This window comes from Rhincodon typus, chromosome 24, assembly GCF_021869965.1.
Source record: "Rhincodon typus isolate 14 chromosome 24, sRhiTyp1.1, whole genome shotgun sequence".
Taxonomy (NCBI): domain Eukaryota; kingdom Metazoa; phylum Chordata; class Chondrichthyes; order Orectolobiformes; family Rhincodontidae; genus Rhincodon; species Rhincodon typus.
The window spans coordinates 4,524,183-4,540,488 of NC_063355.1; the positions used below are offsets into that span (position 1 = coordinate 4,524,183).

Genomic DNA, 16,306 nt, shown 5'->3' on the forward strand with positions numbered 1-16,306 from the left:
GAAGATAGGTGGAGAGGAGGCAGACAGGTCAAAGAGGCGGGGATGGAGCCAGTAAAGGTGAGTGTAGGTGGGGAGGTAGGGGAGGGGATAGGTCAGTCCAGGGAGGACGGACAGGTCAAGGGGGCGGGATGAGGGTAGTAGGTAGGAGATGGGGTTGTGGCTTGAGGTGGGAGGAGGGGATAGGTGGGAGGAAGGACAGGTTAGGGAGGCAGGGACAAGCTGGGCTGGTTTTGGGATGCGGTAGGGGGAGGGGAGATTTTGAAGCTTGTGAAGTCTAGAATACGTCTAGAATACACCTAGAATACACCTCCTCCCACTCACCTTCCTGCAAAAATGCCATTCCCTATTCCCAATTCCTTCGCCTCCGCCGCATCTGCTCCCAGGATGAGGCATTCCACTCCCGTACATCTCAGATGTCCTCGTTTTTCAAGGACTGCAACATCCCCCCCTCAGTGGTCGAGAACGCCCTCGACCGTGTCTCCCGCATTTCCCGCAACTCATCCCTCACACCTCCTCCCCGCAATAACAACCAAAACAGAATCCCCCTTGTCCTCACGTACCACCCCACCAACCTCCGGATCCAACGAATCATCCTCCAACACTTCCGCCATCTGCAATCCGACCCCACCACCAAAGACATTTTTCCCTCCCCACCCTTATCTGCTTTCTGGAGGGACCATTCTCTCCGTGACTCCCTTGTCCGCTCCACACTCCCCTCCAGCCCCATCACACCTGGCAGTTTTCCCTGCAACCACAGGAAGTCCTACACCTGCCCCTACACCTCCCCCCTCACCCCCATCCCAAGCCCCAAGAAGACTTTCCACATCAAGTAGATGTTCACCTTCAATTCTGCTAATGTGGTATACTGCATCCGCTGTTCCCGTTGTGGCCTCTTCTACATCGGGGAAACCAAGCGGAGGCTCGGGGTCCGCTTTGCAGAACACCTATGCTCGGTTCGCAATAAACAACTGCCCCTCCCAGTCACGAACCATTTCAACTCCCCCTCCCATTCCTCAGATGACATGTCCATCCGGGGCCTCCTGCAGTGCCACAACGATGCCACCCGAAGGTTGCAGGAACAGCAACTCATATTCCGCTTGGGAACCCTGCAGCCCAATGGTATCAATGTGGATTTCACAAGTTTCAAAATCTCCCCTCCCCCTACTGCATCCCAAAACCAGCCCAGCTCGTCCCCGTCTCTGGAACCTGTTCTTCCTCCCACCTATCCTCTCCTCCCACCTCAAGCCCCACCCCCATCTCCGACCTACTAGCCTCATCCCGCCCCCTTGACCTGTCCATCCTCCCTGGACTGACCTATCCCCTCCCTAACTCCCCACCTACACTCACCTTTACTGGCTCCATCCCCGCCTCTTTGACCTGTCTGTCTCCTCTCCACCTATCTTCTCCTCTATCCATCTTCTATCCGCCTCCCCCTCTCTCCCTATTTATTTCAGAATCCCCTTCCCCTCCCCCATTTCTGAAGAAGAGTCTAGGCCCAAAATGTCAACCTTCCTGCTCCTCTGATGCTGCTTGGCCTGCTGTGTTCATCCAGCTCTACACCTTATTATCTCAGATTCTCCAGCATCTGCAGTTCCTACTATCTCTGAAGGGAATACAAGAACCCTGGGAAGCACTGAGAATCAGAGGGACCTATTGTGCACATCTACTGGCCCCTTAAGAAATCAGGGAAGACAGATAAAATGGTTAAGAAGACATATGGTACACTTGCCTTTATTAGCTGAGGCATAGAGGTAATTGAATCTCTATATTTGGCCCATTGAGTCCACACCAACCCTCTGAAGAGCATCCCACCTACACCCAACCCCCTACCCTATTGTGCAAACCTGCATTTCCTGTGGCTAACCCACATAGACTGTACATCCCTGGACACTATGGGCAATTTAGCGTGGCCAATCCACCCTAGCCTGCACATCTTTGGACTGTGGGAGGAAACCGGAGCACCTTGCGGAAACCCACACAGACACGGGGAGAATGTGCAAACTCCACACAGACAGTTGCCTGAGGCTGGAATCAAACCCTGGTCCTTGGCACTGTGAGGCAGGAGTGCTAATCAGTGAGCCACCATGCCATCCAAGGTTTAAGAGCAAGGAGGTTACGCTGGAACTAAATGACACATTAGTTAGGCCACAGCTAGAGTACTGCATGCAGCTCTGGAATCCATTTTACAGGAGGGATGTGGTAGCACTGGGGAGGGTGCAGTGGAGATTACCAGGATGTCACCTGGGCTGGAGAGTTTCAGTTATGAAGAGAGATTGGACACACTGGGGTTATTTTCCTCAGAGCAGAGGAGATTGAGAGGGGATGTGATTGAGATGTTTAAAATTGTAAGGGATAAAGGCAGGATAGATAGGAGGAAACCTCTTGGTGGAAGGATCATTGACCGGAGGTATGGATTTAAGGTATGGGGCAGGAGGTTGAGGAGATGTGAGGAAATTCTCTTTTTTCCAGAGGATGGTGGGTATCTGGAACTCCCTAAGGGTGTTAGGGGCAAGAAACCTCATAACATTGGAGAAGTATTTAGATGTGTACTTGCAATGCCAAGCATACAAGGCCATGGGCCAAATGATGGAAAATGGGGTTAGAATAGTTAGGTGCCTGTTTCTGACCAGTGTGGATATGACGGGCCTTAAGGCCTTTATGATGTGGTGTACATCTCTATGACATAGAGTGGGACTTGAATTCACAGCACAGTTCCAGAGGCGGGTACCTTACACACTGGGCCAGTGCACCTCCCTAGTTAGTGGAACACTGGCTGGCAGCAACATTGGCTCACATCACATCAGTAGTTGCTCATCAAAAATATCATTCATTTAATGCGAACAAAATATGGGTCATATCCAGCAGGGCGGAGTCTAAAATGAGGGTGAGATTTAGTTCCCGTCCTTGCCCATTAACGTCTGTGTGCTTTCTAAGAAGGTCGACTGAGTTACAAACTGAAGGAGGAAATGAGGCTAATTTCCCACCCCTGGTCCAACGGTGCTGGCGTATATAGTACCACCCACCACTAATTGTCTGACTTCCTTCCCCCCAACCCATTGGCCAGCCAGCTCCCAGGCTCTGGAATTCCCCCTGTAAACCTCTCTGCCTGGACTGCTTTCAAAATTCTCTTCAAATCTGCCCCAGTGACCACATTACATTTCCCTTCTGCTGGTGGAATAAAGGGACCCCAACAATAAGCCAAGTGTGAAGACAGAAGGAGACATGCTACTCATTTGAACTCTGACTCCCATGGAGATGGAGGCACTTGAGCTGGCGAAAGAGAGGGGTGGGTACTCTAGCTCTGATGTCCAACAAAGAAGCTCCACACCATCCAGGACAAAGCAGCCCTTGATTGGTACCACATCCACAAGCATCCACTCCCTCCACCACCGACACTCAGTAGCAGCAGTGTGTACTATCTACAAGATTCACTGCAGAAATTCATCAAGTCTCCTTTGATAGCAACTTCCAAACCCACAACTGCTCTGTAATGTGCAGTTACTAGGCTCCAGTCAGAAGTAAAGAACATACAACCTCATTGTTTGCTGCAACCCAACAGGAAGGTTTTATTCTGAAGCTGTGTACTCTGTAAGAACCTGGCTAATGGCTCACCAGTGTCACGTGACCCACTTCTTAAAGGAACACCACCCAACATAACACACACCAACTATAACACATACCAACAACCACATACCATCTCAAAGCCCAAGGGCGGCAGTTACATGGGAAGACCACCACTTGCAAGTACCCCTCAGAACCACTGACCATCTTGACTTGGAAATGTATCGCTGTTCCTTCACTGTTGCTGGGTCACAATCCTGGGACTCCCTCCCTAAGGGCATTGTGGGTCTATCTACACCACATAGACTGCAGTGGCTCAATAGGGCAGCTCATCCCCACCTTCTCCAGGGCAATTAGGGACAGGTCATAAATGTAGGCCCCCCCCCAGTGACACCCACATCCCCTAAATGAGTAAAAGTCACTCTGATGAACGTGTACTGCACTTCCTGTAAGGCCTCATGTCACACCAAAAGCAAGATTGCATTTGTACGCCTCCTGCAACCCTTCCGTCTTCAACGTATTCACATCAGGTCGCTGATGGTTACAGGGTCAGCCCCAACACCAGGCACAACACCTCACCCCCGCACACCCCCTCCCAACTCTGCTGTGGATTAACCTTTAATGATGGATCTACCTGTCTTTGCTGACTGTGGACAAGTCAAGATTTACGGAGCTGACCTGTCCTGACGCACTCTCTTACCTGTCACAGTATACAGTGCGGTGATGGAAAGCAGGATCACCACGGCAACATACAAGTTTAATCCCAGTGCCTCCCGAATAAATATGGCTCCCGAAAACATGTCAGCCTGGAAGAAATAGATGAAGAGAGGGTGCTCAGTAAATATTCTGATATTTCTCTTTTTGCTGACACCAGATGTTCCCCTTTGTGCGGGAGGGTGGACATAATGTGTAATGTCCTCTGCCCCTCTGCCATCCCAGCCAAAACGAGCTGCGAGCACACTTGACAGTTACCAACTCCCACTCAGGGGCATTCCTACAGATCTGATCACAGAGGTGTTACAGCACAGAAGGAAGCCGGTTTTTTCAGAAAATTTGAGACCATTACAGACTCTCCCAGTGACGGTACCAGCTACTGTACAGTCATTTCAGAAAGAGCTGTAGATATGTTTGTTTTATAGGGATGGTGCCTATGAGTAATCCAGAATCCCATGTTCATGATTTGGAGGTGTCAGTTCAAATCCCACTGCATCACTTAGATAATCTATTTTTTTTTAAAAATGCCTAATTAACTAAATCTGAAATAAAGATCTAAGTTCAGTTTTGGAGGTCGTGAAGCAGCCAGATTGCTGTAAAAACCCATCTGGTTCACTAATGTTCTTTAGGTAAGGAAACCTGCTATCCTTGCATTAAGACTGCAACAGAAGGCTTCAACTGAAATAAATTACAAAGGAGGCATTTCATTCTTTTTTTTTTAATCATTGCTCTCTCAAAGGTAGTTAGGGATTGACATTATAATCTGGTCTTGCAAGCAGGTTAAATCTGATCTGCCTGGACCTGAGGAAGGGTCACCGGATGCGAAACATTAACTCTGTTTTCTCCTTCACAGATGCTGCCAGATCTGCTGAGCTTTTCCAACAACTCTGTTTTTGTTCCTGTTTTTCTTCCTGGACCTGTTGGGGGTGGGGGGAGGTGAAATGCCAATGCCTGACACAAGGCTCCGCGAAGCATTGGAGACTGTTTACTTCAGGGGGCGAAGTTTAGTGTAGGACCCACAGGAATGGCCCTGCATGGGTAAGAGGCATGGTCGACGTGAGATCGGCTCCAGTGACCTACAAAGCTCAGGTAGGTGCGATGGTCCTGGACAAGCATGTGAGCCGTGCGAAAGCTGCAAACTCACAAACGGTGCGGGAGAAAAACACAGCGGGCTCCTCAACTGCCTTTCCGACTGGAAGTGTATACAGAAAATTTTCATTCATTCATGGGACGTGGGCACCATTGGCTGGACCAGCATTTATTGTCTGTCCCTATTTGCCCCCTGAGAAGGTGGGGGTGATAACTTGGTGATTGGGATAAATACATAACCCCGCGCATCGAGGATTTATACGCAAACCCGCAGAGGGGGCTGTCCTTCACGAAGATGGATGTGGGCCATGCATACCTGCAAATGCTGTTAGATGAGGATTCCCTGAAGTATGCTACAATTAATACCGAAAAGGATTTGTGCCAATATACGAGAGAGCCATTTGGGGTTTCATCAGCCTGTGCCATTTTTCAGCAGATGATGGAAAACATTGTGCGAGGTTCATCCCAGGCTGCTATTTATCTAGATGGCATGCTAATAACAGGGAAAACCAATAAGGAACACATAGAGAACTTGGATGTGGTCCTTAGATGGTTCTCCCAGGCAAACGTATGCGTTAGAAAGGAAAAATGTGCATTCCAGGCCCCCTCTAAGTAACCTACTTGGGCTACAGAGTCGGGAAGACCGGGTTATACATTGAGCCACCTCCCACTGGCAGGTACACCACCGAGCGTACTGTCACTGGAAAAGTCTGTAATGGTTTTAAACTTTTTGGACACACTTCCAGTCACAGTTGCCAATGTCAGACTTTGGACGCAGAAAGATCCAGTCCTGGCCAAACTAAAACAGCTAGAGGTGACGGGGGAAACCAAAGGGCTGTCACAACCAGAAATGAAACCTTTTTGGACCCGGAGAGACCAAATCACAGTAGAGGGTGGTACATTATTATGGGGAGCAAGAGTGATTGCTCTCAGCAAAGGTCACTGCCATATACTAGCTGAACTCCTCCAGGGTCATCCAAGGGTTTCCAAAATGAAGATGTTGGTGAGAAGTTATGTCTGGTGGCCAGGATTGGATGCAGACATAACTGCGTTGGTGGGGCAGTGCCCAGAGTGCCATCAGGGACAAAAATTACCTCCAGCAGCTCCCCCACATTGATGGGAATGGCTGATGCCTCCCCATTGGCAATTAAGGGTGGACAGTGAATGATGGCCCAAACTGTGATGCCCACATCCCATGAATGAATAATAAAAAAGATCATAGAGAGACGCTGGGAACAGAGATAAAAGGATGATATGGATAGGCCAAATGTGATTGGTACTTATTTCTCACATTGCTGCTGTCTTCCTTAATGCGCTAAAGCCACTCTGGGACAACTTGAGATAGTAGGAACTGCAGATGCTGGAGAATCCGAGACAACAAGGTGTAGAGCTGGATGAACACAGCAGGTCAAGCAGCATCATAGGAGCAGAAAGGCTGATGTTTCGGGCCTAGACCCTTCATCAGATGCTGGTACCATGCTTCTGAAGAATGCAGACTAATTTTTGGGACCCACATCCTTCGCCTGGCTGTGTAAAAGCCATTATTTAGGAAAACATAGGAACAGAACCAGGCCATTCAGGCCAACAAGCCTAGCCCACCATTCAATATGGCCTTAGCACTTCAATGTCTCTTATCCATCACCCTGTACACACTGGTCATCAGAAATCTATCAATCTGTCTGAAACTTACTCAAAGACTAGGCTTCCACACCTCCCTGTGGTAGAAAATTCCAGAAGTTCACCATCTTCTGGTTTAAAGAAAATAATCTCCTCATCTCAGACCTGAGTGGCATCCCCTTTATTCTTAAATGGTGCCCCTGGTTCTAGGTTCCCCATTCAGGGGAAACATCTTATCTGCATCTATCCAGTCTATCCCTTTCAGTGTCATGGAGGTTTCAATGAAAACACGTCCCATTCTTCAAACCTCTACAGGATACAGACCTAGTTTTATAGAACAGTGCCCGGAACATGTCTGGTTGCGCTCTCTCTACGGCAATATTGTCTTTCCTGAGATAAGGAGACCAAAACTGCACATAGCTCTCTGGATGTGGTCTAACCAATCTCCTATATTTCCTGAAGATAATTCAAGGGTGGCTCAGCGGTTAGTGCTGCTGCCTCACAGCGCCAGGGACCTGAGTTCGATCCCACCCTTGGGCAGCTGTCTGTGTGGAGTTTGCACATTGTCCCCGTGTCTGCGTGGGTTTCCTCCAGGTGCTCTGGTTTCCTCCCACAGTCCAAAGATGTGCAGGTTAGATAGATTGGCCATGCTAAATTGTCCCATAGTGTCCAGGCATGTGAGGGCTAGGTGGGTTAGCCATGGGAAATGCGGGGTTACATGGAGGCAGTCTGGGTGGGGTACTCTTCAGAGGGTCAGTGTGGCCTCGATGGGCTGAATGGCCTGCTTCCACACTTTAGGGATTCTATGAAATCAGCTCAGTGGTTAAAGGTGGGTAAAACAAATACAGATTACATGTTGAAGGGTCCAGACCCAAAACATCAGCTTTCCTGCTCCTCTGATGCTGCTTGGCCTGCTGTGTTCATCCAGCTCCACACCTTGTTATTACAGACTACATGTGATGTGTCGAAACTCCTTGCATTGTTTCTAGTCAATATATTGTCCTGTTATGGTTCAGTCCCTACATGTTCACTGCAGTCATACTGAAAGTAAGTGCGATTATTAATATTATTACACTAAGGCATCAGTCCAAGTAAGTTGAAGTGACCTCTGCACTCTTGCGTGTGAAATTTTTGTTAACAATTGATTTAATGGCCACAACCCGTCTCAAAGCATTAAACCTTATTGTACATGTCAGCAAGTTTAATAGTAATAAAGGTGTGCGTGTGAAGCAGTGATACGGATCAATCTTCACACTGTGCGCTGATCACTCAAGCCATTGCATATATTCTGGATGGTTATAACATGCACTGCTAAAGGAGCTGAGATCCCATGAGTAAGAGTGATCTAAAGTCAATAAAAGTGGAGCTGGACAAACATAGCAGGTTAAACAGCATCTGAGGAGCAGCAAGGACAGGACAAAGTCATCAGGACAAAGAGTTTTGGCCCAAAATGTTGACTTTCCTGCTCCTCTGATGCTGTCTGACCTACTGTGTTTGTCCAGCTCCACCTTCATTGAAACCAAAAGAACTGCGGATGCTGTAAATCAGGAACAAAAACAGAAATTGCTGGAAAAGCTCAGCAGATCTGGTAGTGTCTGTGATGAAAAAAAATCAAGAGCTAACGTTTCGGGTCCAGTGACCCTTCCTCAGAAAGCTGCCAGACCTGCTGAGCTTTTCCAGCAATTTCTGTTTTTGTTCCACGTTTATTGACTCTGGCTTCCAGCATCTGCAGTCCTTGCTGTCCCCTAAGAGTGATCTAAAGTCTGACAAAGACTTAGCAATAGGGAAGGACCTGTGAATCAGACTGTGTCTCCATTTACAACAGCACCTCTCACAGGGTGAAGGAAAAACGAGAAAGCTCTTCCCAGGAGTATTACCAAACATGATCTGAAAGCAAGCCATCGAGATATAAGGGCAGCGGGAATAAAGAGTTACATTCTTAAGCAAATTTTTACGGGACAAAAGAGAGGGAGAGGTGAGAAGCTTTGGAATGGTCATCAGTAATTGGTCAAAGGAACCTGGCGCACAGCAGGGGGCCAGAATTGGAAGAGTAACCAGATCTTAGGGGGTGGGGCTTTATACAAAGAACAAAGAACAAATAACAAAGAACAAAGAAAATTACAGCACAGGAACAGACCCTTCAGCACTCCAAGCCTGCGCCGATCCAGATCCTCTATCTAAACCTGTCACCTATTTTCCAAGGATCTGTATCCCTCTGCTCCCTGCCCATTCATGTATCTGTCTAGATACATTTTAAATGACGCTATCGTGCCCGCCTCTACCACCTCCACTGGCAACGCGTTCTAGGCGCCCACTACCCTCTGCGTAAAGAACTTTCCATGCATATCTCCCTTAAACTTTTCCCCTCTCACCTTGAAATCGCGACCCCTAGTAATTGAGTCCCCCACTCTGGGAAAAAGCTTCTTGCTGTCCACCCTTTCCAAACCTCTCATGATTTTGTACACCTCAATCAGGTCCCCCTCAACATCCGTCTTTCTAATGTAAATAATCCTAATATACTCAACCTCTCTTCATAGCTAGTGCCCTCCATACCAGGCAACATCCTGGTGAACCTCCTCTGCACCCTCTCCAAAGCATCCACATCCTTTTGGTAATATGGTGACCAGAACTGTACGCAGTATTCCAAATGTGGTCGAACCAAAGTCCTATACAACTGTAACATGACCTGCCAACTCTTGTACTCAAAGCCCCGTCCGATGAATGAAAGGATGGCATATGCCATCTTGACCACTCTATCGACCTGCATTGCCACCTTCAGAGTACAATGGACCTGAACACCCAGATCTCTCTGTGCATCAATTTTCCCCAGGGCTTATCCATTTACCATATAGTTCGCTCTTGAATTGGATCTTCCAAAATGCATCACCTTACATTTTCCTGGATTGAACTCCATCTGCCATTTCTACGCCCAACTCTCCAATCTATGTATATTCTGCTGCATTCTCCAACAGTCCCCATCACTATCTGCTACTCCACCAATCTTAGTGTCATCTGCAAAGGGTTGGAGAACGGCTGGCGAAGTTCACACAGATTCAGAGGAATGTTCAAGGAATTCGAGCATTCTGATATGAAAAAAGACAGTTGAATTCCTTCAGGGTTTCATTCTAGCAAGTTAGCACCATGCATTCACAAGCAAGCTGTCTGGCATATCATAGAATCTCTGCAGTGTGCAAGCAGGCCATTCAGCCCATCATGTCCACACTGACGAGCATCCCAGCCAGGCCCACACCCACCCTTTCATATCCCTGTAACCCTGCATTTCCCATGGCCAATCCACCTAGCCTGCACATCGGACTGTGGGAGGAAACCAGAGCACCTGGAGGAAACCCACGCAGACACAGTAAACTCCACACTGACAGCCACCTGAGGGTGGAATCAAACCCAGGTCCCTGGCACTGTGAGGCAGCAGTGCTAACCACTGAGCCACCATGGTGCCCAGGCTTATGGTTATCAAGCTCATGCCTTTCTCTGTCCTTGCACAACAGGCCCCATTGCGGGTCCTACCCCAGCCATATCACCTTCTGAGAACAGTCTCGGCTTAAAGATGCTGTGATCCCCAGTGTAGTGATTGTAACAAGGTCAGCCAGGTGGACCCATAGAATATGAGTTCCCTGATTGGGGCTGTTAACCTGGTCCAATCAGGGAGCCCTGGCTGACAGATAAAAAAGAGGTGTGTCAGACATTCTGACACGCTGAGAGCTGGCTCTGAGGGAGCTGGACCAGTGTCAAGGACTCTCCACCTGTAAATAAAAGGTGAGACAACAAGGTGCGGGGCTGGATGAACACAGCAGGCCAAGCAGCATCATAGGAGCAGAGAGGCTAACTTGGTGATGGGATACCAGCCTCTGTGGAGTTATTTCACCCAGAAAGTGTAACTCCACACAACTTAGTCCACATTCTCACTTCTGTGCTTTATACTTTTAGCACTTGCCAGTTTACACTCTACATTATTATTAAACATCTCCCCTTGGTGCATCTGCTGAGTAACTCTCATTTGACCCTGTTGCAGAAACATATAATTGTTCCAGATGCCATTCACCCATTGTGTTGGTGCTGGCTCTGGAATAAACATCTCACCTCATGGCATTCTCCTGCCTTTTCCCTGCCTTAGGGAAAGCATTCCAGAGTCTAAGCACTTAACTGTGTGAAAAAGTTCTTCCTCATTCCACTTTTGCTAATTAATTTAAATCTGTGCCGTCCATTCCTGATTGGTTGATGAGTGGAAGCAATTTCTTCCTATGTACACATTTATAGCTTTTGGCTGTGGGGGATGGAGGGCTGGGTGTATTACTATGCACAAGGCTGTGACAAGGGATGGATCTTGCATCTTTCCCTGTCACCATTATCTCTTTGTTTGATCCCCTGTTCCGGGCATGGAATATCAGAGAGCGGGAATGTGGTTTGGCAATATGGGGAGGCAGTGATGGAGCGGTAATGTTGCTTGAGTAGGAACCTGTAGTAGGAACATGGTTTCAAATCCAACCATGGCAAATGGAGAAATTCAAATTCAATAAACAAAAACCTGGAAGTAAAAGCTGATCTAATGTCGACTGTTGTAAAAACCCATCTGGTTCACTAATGTCCTTGAGGGAAGGAGAGAGAGTCCAGATCCACTTTAATGTGGTTGACTCTTAGCTACCTTCTGGGAAATTAAGGATGGGCGATAAATATTGGCTTAGCCCATGTCACATGAAAAAAAAATTGAAAAATCTCCTGTTCCTGTGCAGCATCTCAAGGTTTTGTTTACCAGAGTAATTGATCATCGAATTTCCCACATTTTGAGCTGTGCTGTTTCTCTAACAGGTCCATGACCTGGCTGAAGGCTGCTGGGAACGTACCGATATCTTGGTGAATATGTAGAGGCAAAGTGAGAGCACAGACAGATAAATTCGGATCCGATTCCCCCCAAATCGCTTCTTCAGGTACTCCGGCATGGTCACAACCTTGAGGAGAGGAGACAGTTAGTGTGGTGCAAGCACGAGAAATTAAGACAGCCTGAGATCATCGCAGAAAAGCATCGAAACAAGGAGCTACTCACCCCAGCTCGAATGTAGATTGGTACAAACAGCCATCCCAGAATAATGACAATGACGAGGGCCTGGTAGAGGTACAGGAACGAAAGGTTACAGCACGGATGTAACATACTGATTATATTGATGTAGAAGAATCCCTGGGCTCAAAAACAAGTGAGGTACCTTTGTGATCCATCATCAATTCTGCATTGAACTTTGATGGTGCCATGGTTTCTGCTTCAACTCATTCTAACAAAATCGTGGAAATATACCATTTGGAAATGTTTATGAATTCAGAGAATGTAACTTAATTTGCAGAAATAATAAGGCACAGCAGAGCAAGCCTTGCAGCAAGTTCTATATCACCTTCTCTAGCTCCAACTAAAGACCAACAACATACTTCACCTGGTTGAGAGGTGAAAATGACAATGGCCTGGTGGTATTATCACTGGACTGTTAATCTATGAGACTTGGGTGATGTTCTGGGGACCTGGGTTTGAATCCTGCCATGGCAGATGGTGGAATTTCAATTCGATTAAAAATTCTGGAATTAAGAGTCTAATGATGACTATGAATCGATTGTCAAGGGAAAAACTGACCTGGTTCACTAACCTTCTTTAGGGAAGGAAACTGCCATCCTTACCTGGTCTGGCCTACCTGTGACCCCAGGTGCACAGCAACGTGACTGATGCTTAACTGTCCTCAGGCAATAAATGTTGGCCTGACTTGTGACGCCCTCATCCCATGAATAAATAAAAGAAACTTTTATAGGAACTCGTTCAGTCTGTGGTTTGTTCTGTTACTTAATTTTATATTGTGTTTTATCTAATGTGTAAACCCTGGCATGTTTTCAGGACGTGTCACCTAGAGATTTGGATTCTTCCCAATTCCTGCTGTTTCTCTGACCATTGCACGTCTGAACCGTCTTTGTTATTTGTTTGCAGACTGTGAAACTGTTCAAAGTATCAGTCACCAAGAGCTACATGATAGGCCTCTTGTTGAGAGCGGTTTCTATTGCTTTTGGAGTGGCCTGTCTGTTGTAGTCAGTGGGTGTGAAAAGGTGAGTGGTGAGGCAGTGAGGGGAAGATGGGGAGTGGGCGAGTTGCTAGGAAGGAAGAGGTGCGCTAATGTCACTTGAAGTGGGGAAATGGGGACCTAGTGGTACCGTCATTGGGTGAGTGGCCTAAGTAGGCCCCAGGCTAATGGTCGGTGAGTTCAAATCCCACCCAGACAGTTTGTGGGATTTAATGAATTAGTCTAGTCTCAGTGATGTTTCACTAATATCCTTTTAGGAAAAGAAATCTGCCAGCTTTACCTGCTCTGGCCTACATGTGACTCCGGGCTCAAGCGAGCTGTTCAACTCTTAACATCCAGCCCAGCAAGTCACTCAGTTCAGGGGTCAAAGGTTGACCTTGGCAGCAATAAATTTAAGAATTGCCGATGCTCAGATGTGAGAGTTTAAAGGTCACATGTAACCCTGAGCTGGCCAATCAGGATCAGTACAACCCACAGGGAAATGTGTGAAAATTCACTTCAGTGCTTTGGGTCCAGACCATGCCCCACCATCCTGTTCGTTGCTATCTCACTGAGATGTGTGAGTGCGGACATTGACTGGGAGTAGTCCCGGGAATGTCGGGTATCACAGATCCTAGTCACTCCAATTGGCTGTACCCCCACTTAGAAAATGCCCCTCAGTAGGATAATGGGAGCACAATGCCTGGAATTGCTCCCAACGTAAATCAGCGCTTTATTCAGGAATCATTAAAGAGATCAGAAAATACTGAATCCTCCACCATCTTTCCATCTGTAAGCAAGGCTAATTACTGATTGTTCTTTGGAACTAACTGGCTATCTAGATTACAGTCTCTTATTTCCTGTCCCAGCCCATTGCCAGGTTAACCATAACTGGATGTAATGATAGTGCGGATTCTCTGGAGACTATCAGTGAGTACGTACATTCCATTCGAATCCTCCTGTAGCTATTCCGCCAGCTGCGCCATTCCCAGCTAATCCCACAAAGTGACCACTGCCGATGTTACTGGCAAACAGGGAGGCTCCAATCTGGGTGAGAAAAGGAACAGGGTTAAATTTCAGTCTCATACCCGGAGGTACACTCCCACATGCATCATGCTTTTATTATAATTTATAATCCAGCCATTTACCAGAACAGGCCCAGATTTTGGTGTTAATGGTGGCTAACCGTTCTGACATACGCTGACACCTCTCCCAGAGCCATTATGGGATAGTCCCTGCCCAGAATACACTCACCTTGTATGGACTCACCATTAGACCCCAGGGGAAGTAGATTGGGTGCAGGGATTTGGAAGTGGTGTTGGAGGAAAGGGGAGAGAGTAGGTCTCTATGCTGTGCCCATTCCCCTCTCCAGTTTTCAAATGGCAGGTCCCTCAGTTGGACACTGAATGCACATGAGCCAGTGATCCTCCCCCACTGTGCTGCCTCTCACTATAATGGACTCTAAAATCTTACCAATGACTGAATTCAGGCTAAATAAAATCCAGAAGAGCTGAGGATGCTGGAAATCAGAAATAAAAATGGAAATTTCTGGAAAAGCTCAGCAGGTGGTTAGCACTGCTGCTTCACAGCGCCAGAGATCCGGGTTTGATACCAGCCTTGGATAACTGTCTGTGCGGCATTTGCACATTCTCCCCGTGTCTGCCTGGGTTTCCTTTGGGTGCTCCGGTTTCCTCCCACAATCCAAAGATGTGCAGGTTAGGGTGGATTGACCGTGGTAAATTGCCCATAGTGTCTAGGGATGGGTCTGGGTGGGATACTCTGAGGGTCGGTGTGGACTTGTTGGGCCGAAGGGCCTGTTTCCATACTGTAGGGATTCTATGATCTATGAAGTCTGGTGGCGTCTGTGAAGAGAAATCAGAATTAACGTTTCGGGTCTGGTTCTGAGGTAGGGTCACTGGAACTGAAACGTTAACTCTGATTTCTCTTCCCAGATGCTGCCAGACCTGCTGAGCTTTTCCAGCAACTTCTGTTTTTGATACTGAGGTCAGGCAAACCGGCCTATAATTTCCTATCTTCTTCTGACCTCCCTCCTTAAAACAGGGGTGTTACATTAGCTATTTGACAGTCCTCTGGGAGTATCCCTGACTCCAGCGATTCCCGAAAGATCACCAACAATGCCTCTACAATCTCCTCAGCTATCTCCTTCAGAACTCTGAGGTGTAGTCCATCGGTCTGGGTGATTTATCCACATTCAGACCTTTCAGCTTCCCCAGCACCTTCTCCTTAGTGAGGGCCACTACACCCACCTCTGCCCCAACTCTCTTGAAGTTCTGGTATACTGTTGGCATCTTCCACTGTGAAAACTGATGCAAAGTACCTATTCAGTTCCTCCACCATTTCTTTGCTCCCTGTTACTACTTCTCCAACCTCATTTTCCGGCAAAGTGGAAAGGAATAGAGATTATTTCTTAGACCGAACCCAGAGAGAGTCAAAATCTACCACACTGATCCAGGACTGCTCATAAGTTAATAAAAACACACTAACACCTGATAATGGAATGAACTTTGGCTCATTAATGTTATCATTTGAACATTACATTCTGTGTTGACAGAGGCTATTATACATATTTTTCTAATAAACCTGTTCAGAGATGTTATTACACATCTCTGGGGCAGTTGGGACTTTAAGCGAGGCCTCCTAGTTCAGAGGTAGGGACACCACATGTTTGGTGACTCATAAGGCACCAGGTCACTTTATGACTGGAACTGCCTGTGCTGTTGTTTTTATAAATCCCTTTATAGAGAGAACTTTGAACTGGACCTTCCTCACGTAATGTTTAGATCTGAGTTCCTATGTATCAGGTTGCTAGAGACTGTCACTGGGGCCGGCATTTTGCTGTTTGACCGGGTATAGTCAGCACCGTTGGCTCCTTTCAAAGAGGAGGACTGTGTTTTATAGCATAGGACACCAGCGAGGTGCAGAAGAGTTGAGGAGGAAGCAAGGCAAATGGAGCTCTGTGCAAGTTTGGGTGTGAAGATTGGGTTTGAAATGACAAGTGGAAGGAGAAAGTGAGGTGCTCGAGGAGTTGCATGTTAAGAAATTCTGAAAGATAATGATGTGTAATCTGGTGAGCTAACAGCGCCAGGCAAATTGAACATGATTATATACAGAGAGTGGGAAGAAAGGACCTCCCACCCTGATTGAGAGAGATAGTAGGAACTGCAGATGCTGGAGAATCCGAGACAACAAGGTGCAGGGCTGGATGAACACAGCAGGCCAAGCAGCATCATAGGAGCAGAGAGGCTGACGTTTCGGGC

The 16,306-nt window shown here is 47.4% G+C and overlaps 1 protein-coding gene across 1 annotated transcript in view; it reads right to left on the reverse strand.

Annotated features, from left to right (window-relative positions):
• The window catches only part of slc5a1 (solute carrier family 5 member 1), an 84,630-nt gene that overhangs the window by 46,602 nt on the left and 21,722 nt on the right, over window positions 1-16,306 (reverse strand). Inside the window, exons 3-6 of the mRNA XM_048611411.1 lie at window positions 13,971-14,075; window positions 12,041-12,100; window positions 11,841-11,945; window positions 4,262-4,367 (exon numbers count right to left, since the gene is read on the reverse strand). Coding sequence (XP_048467368.1) covers window positions 4,262-4,367; window positions 11,841-11,945; window positions 12,041-12,100; window positions 13,971-14,075 — 376 coding nt within the window. The remainder of the gene's footprint in view (window positions 1-4,261; window positions 4,368-11,840; window positions 11,946-12,040; window positions 12,101-13,970; window positions 14,076-16,306) is intronic.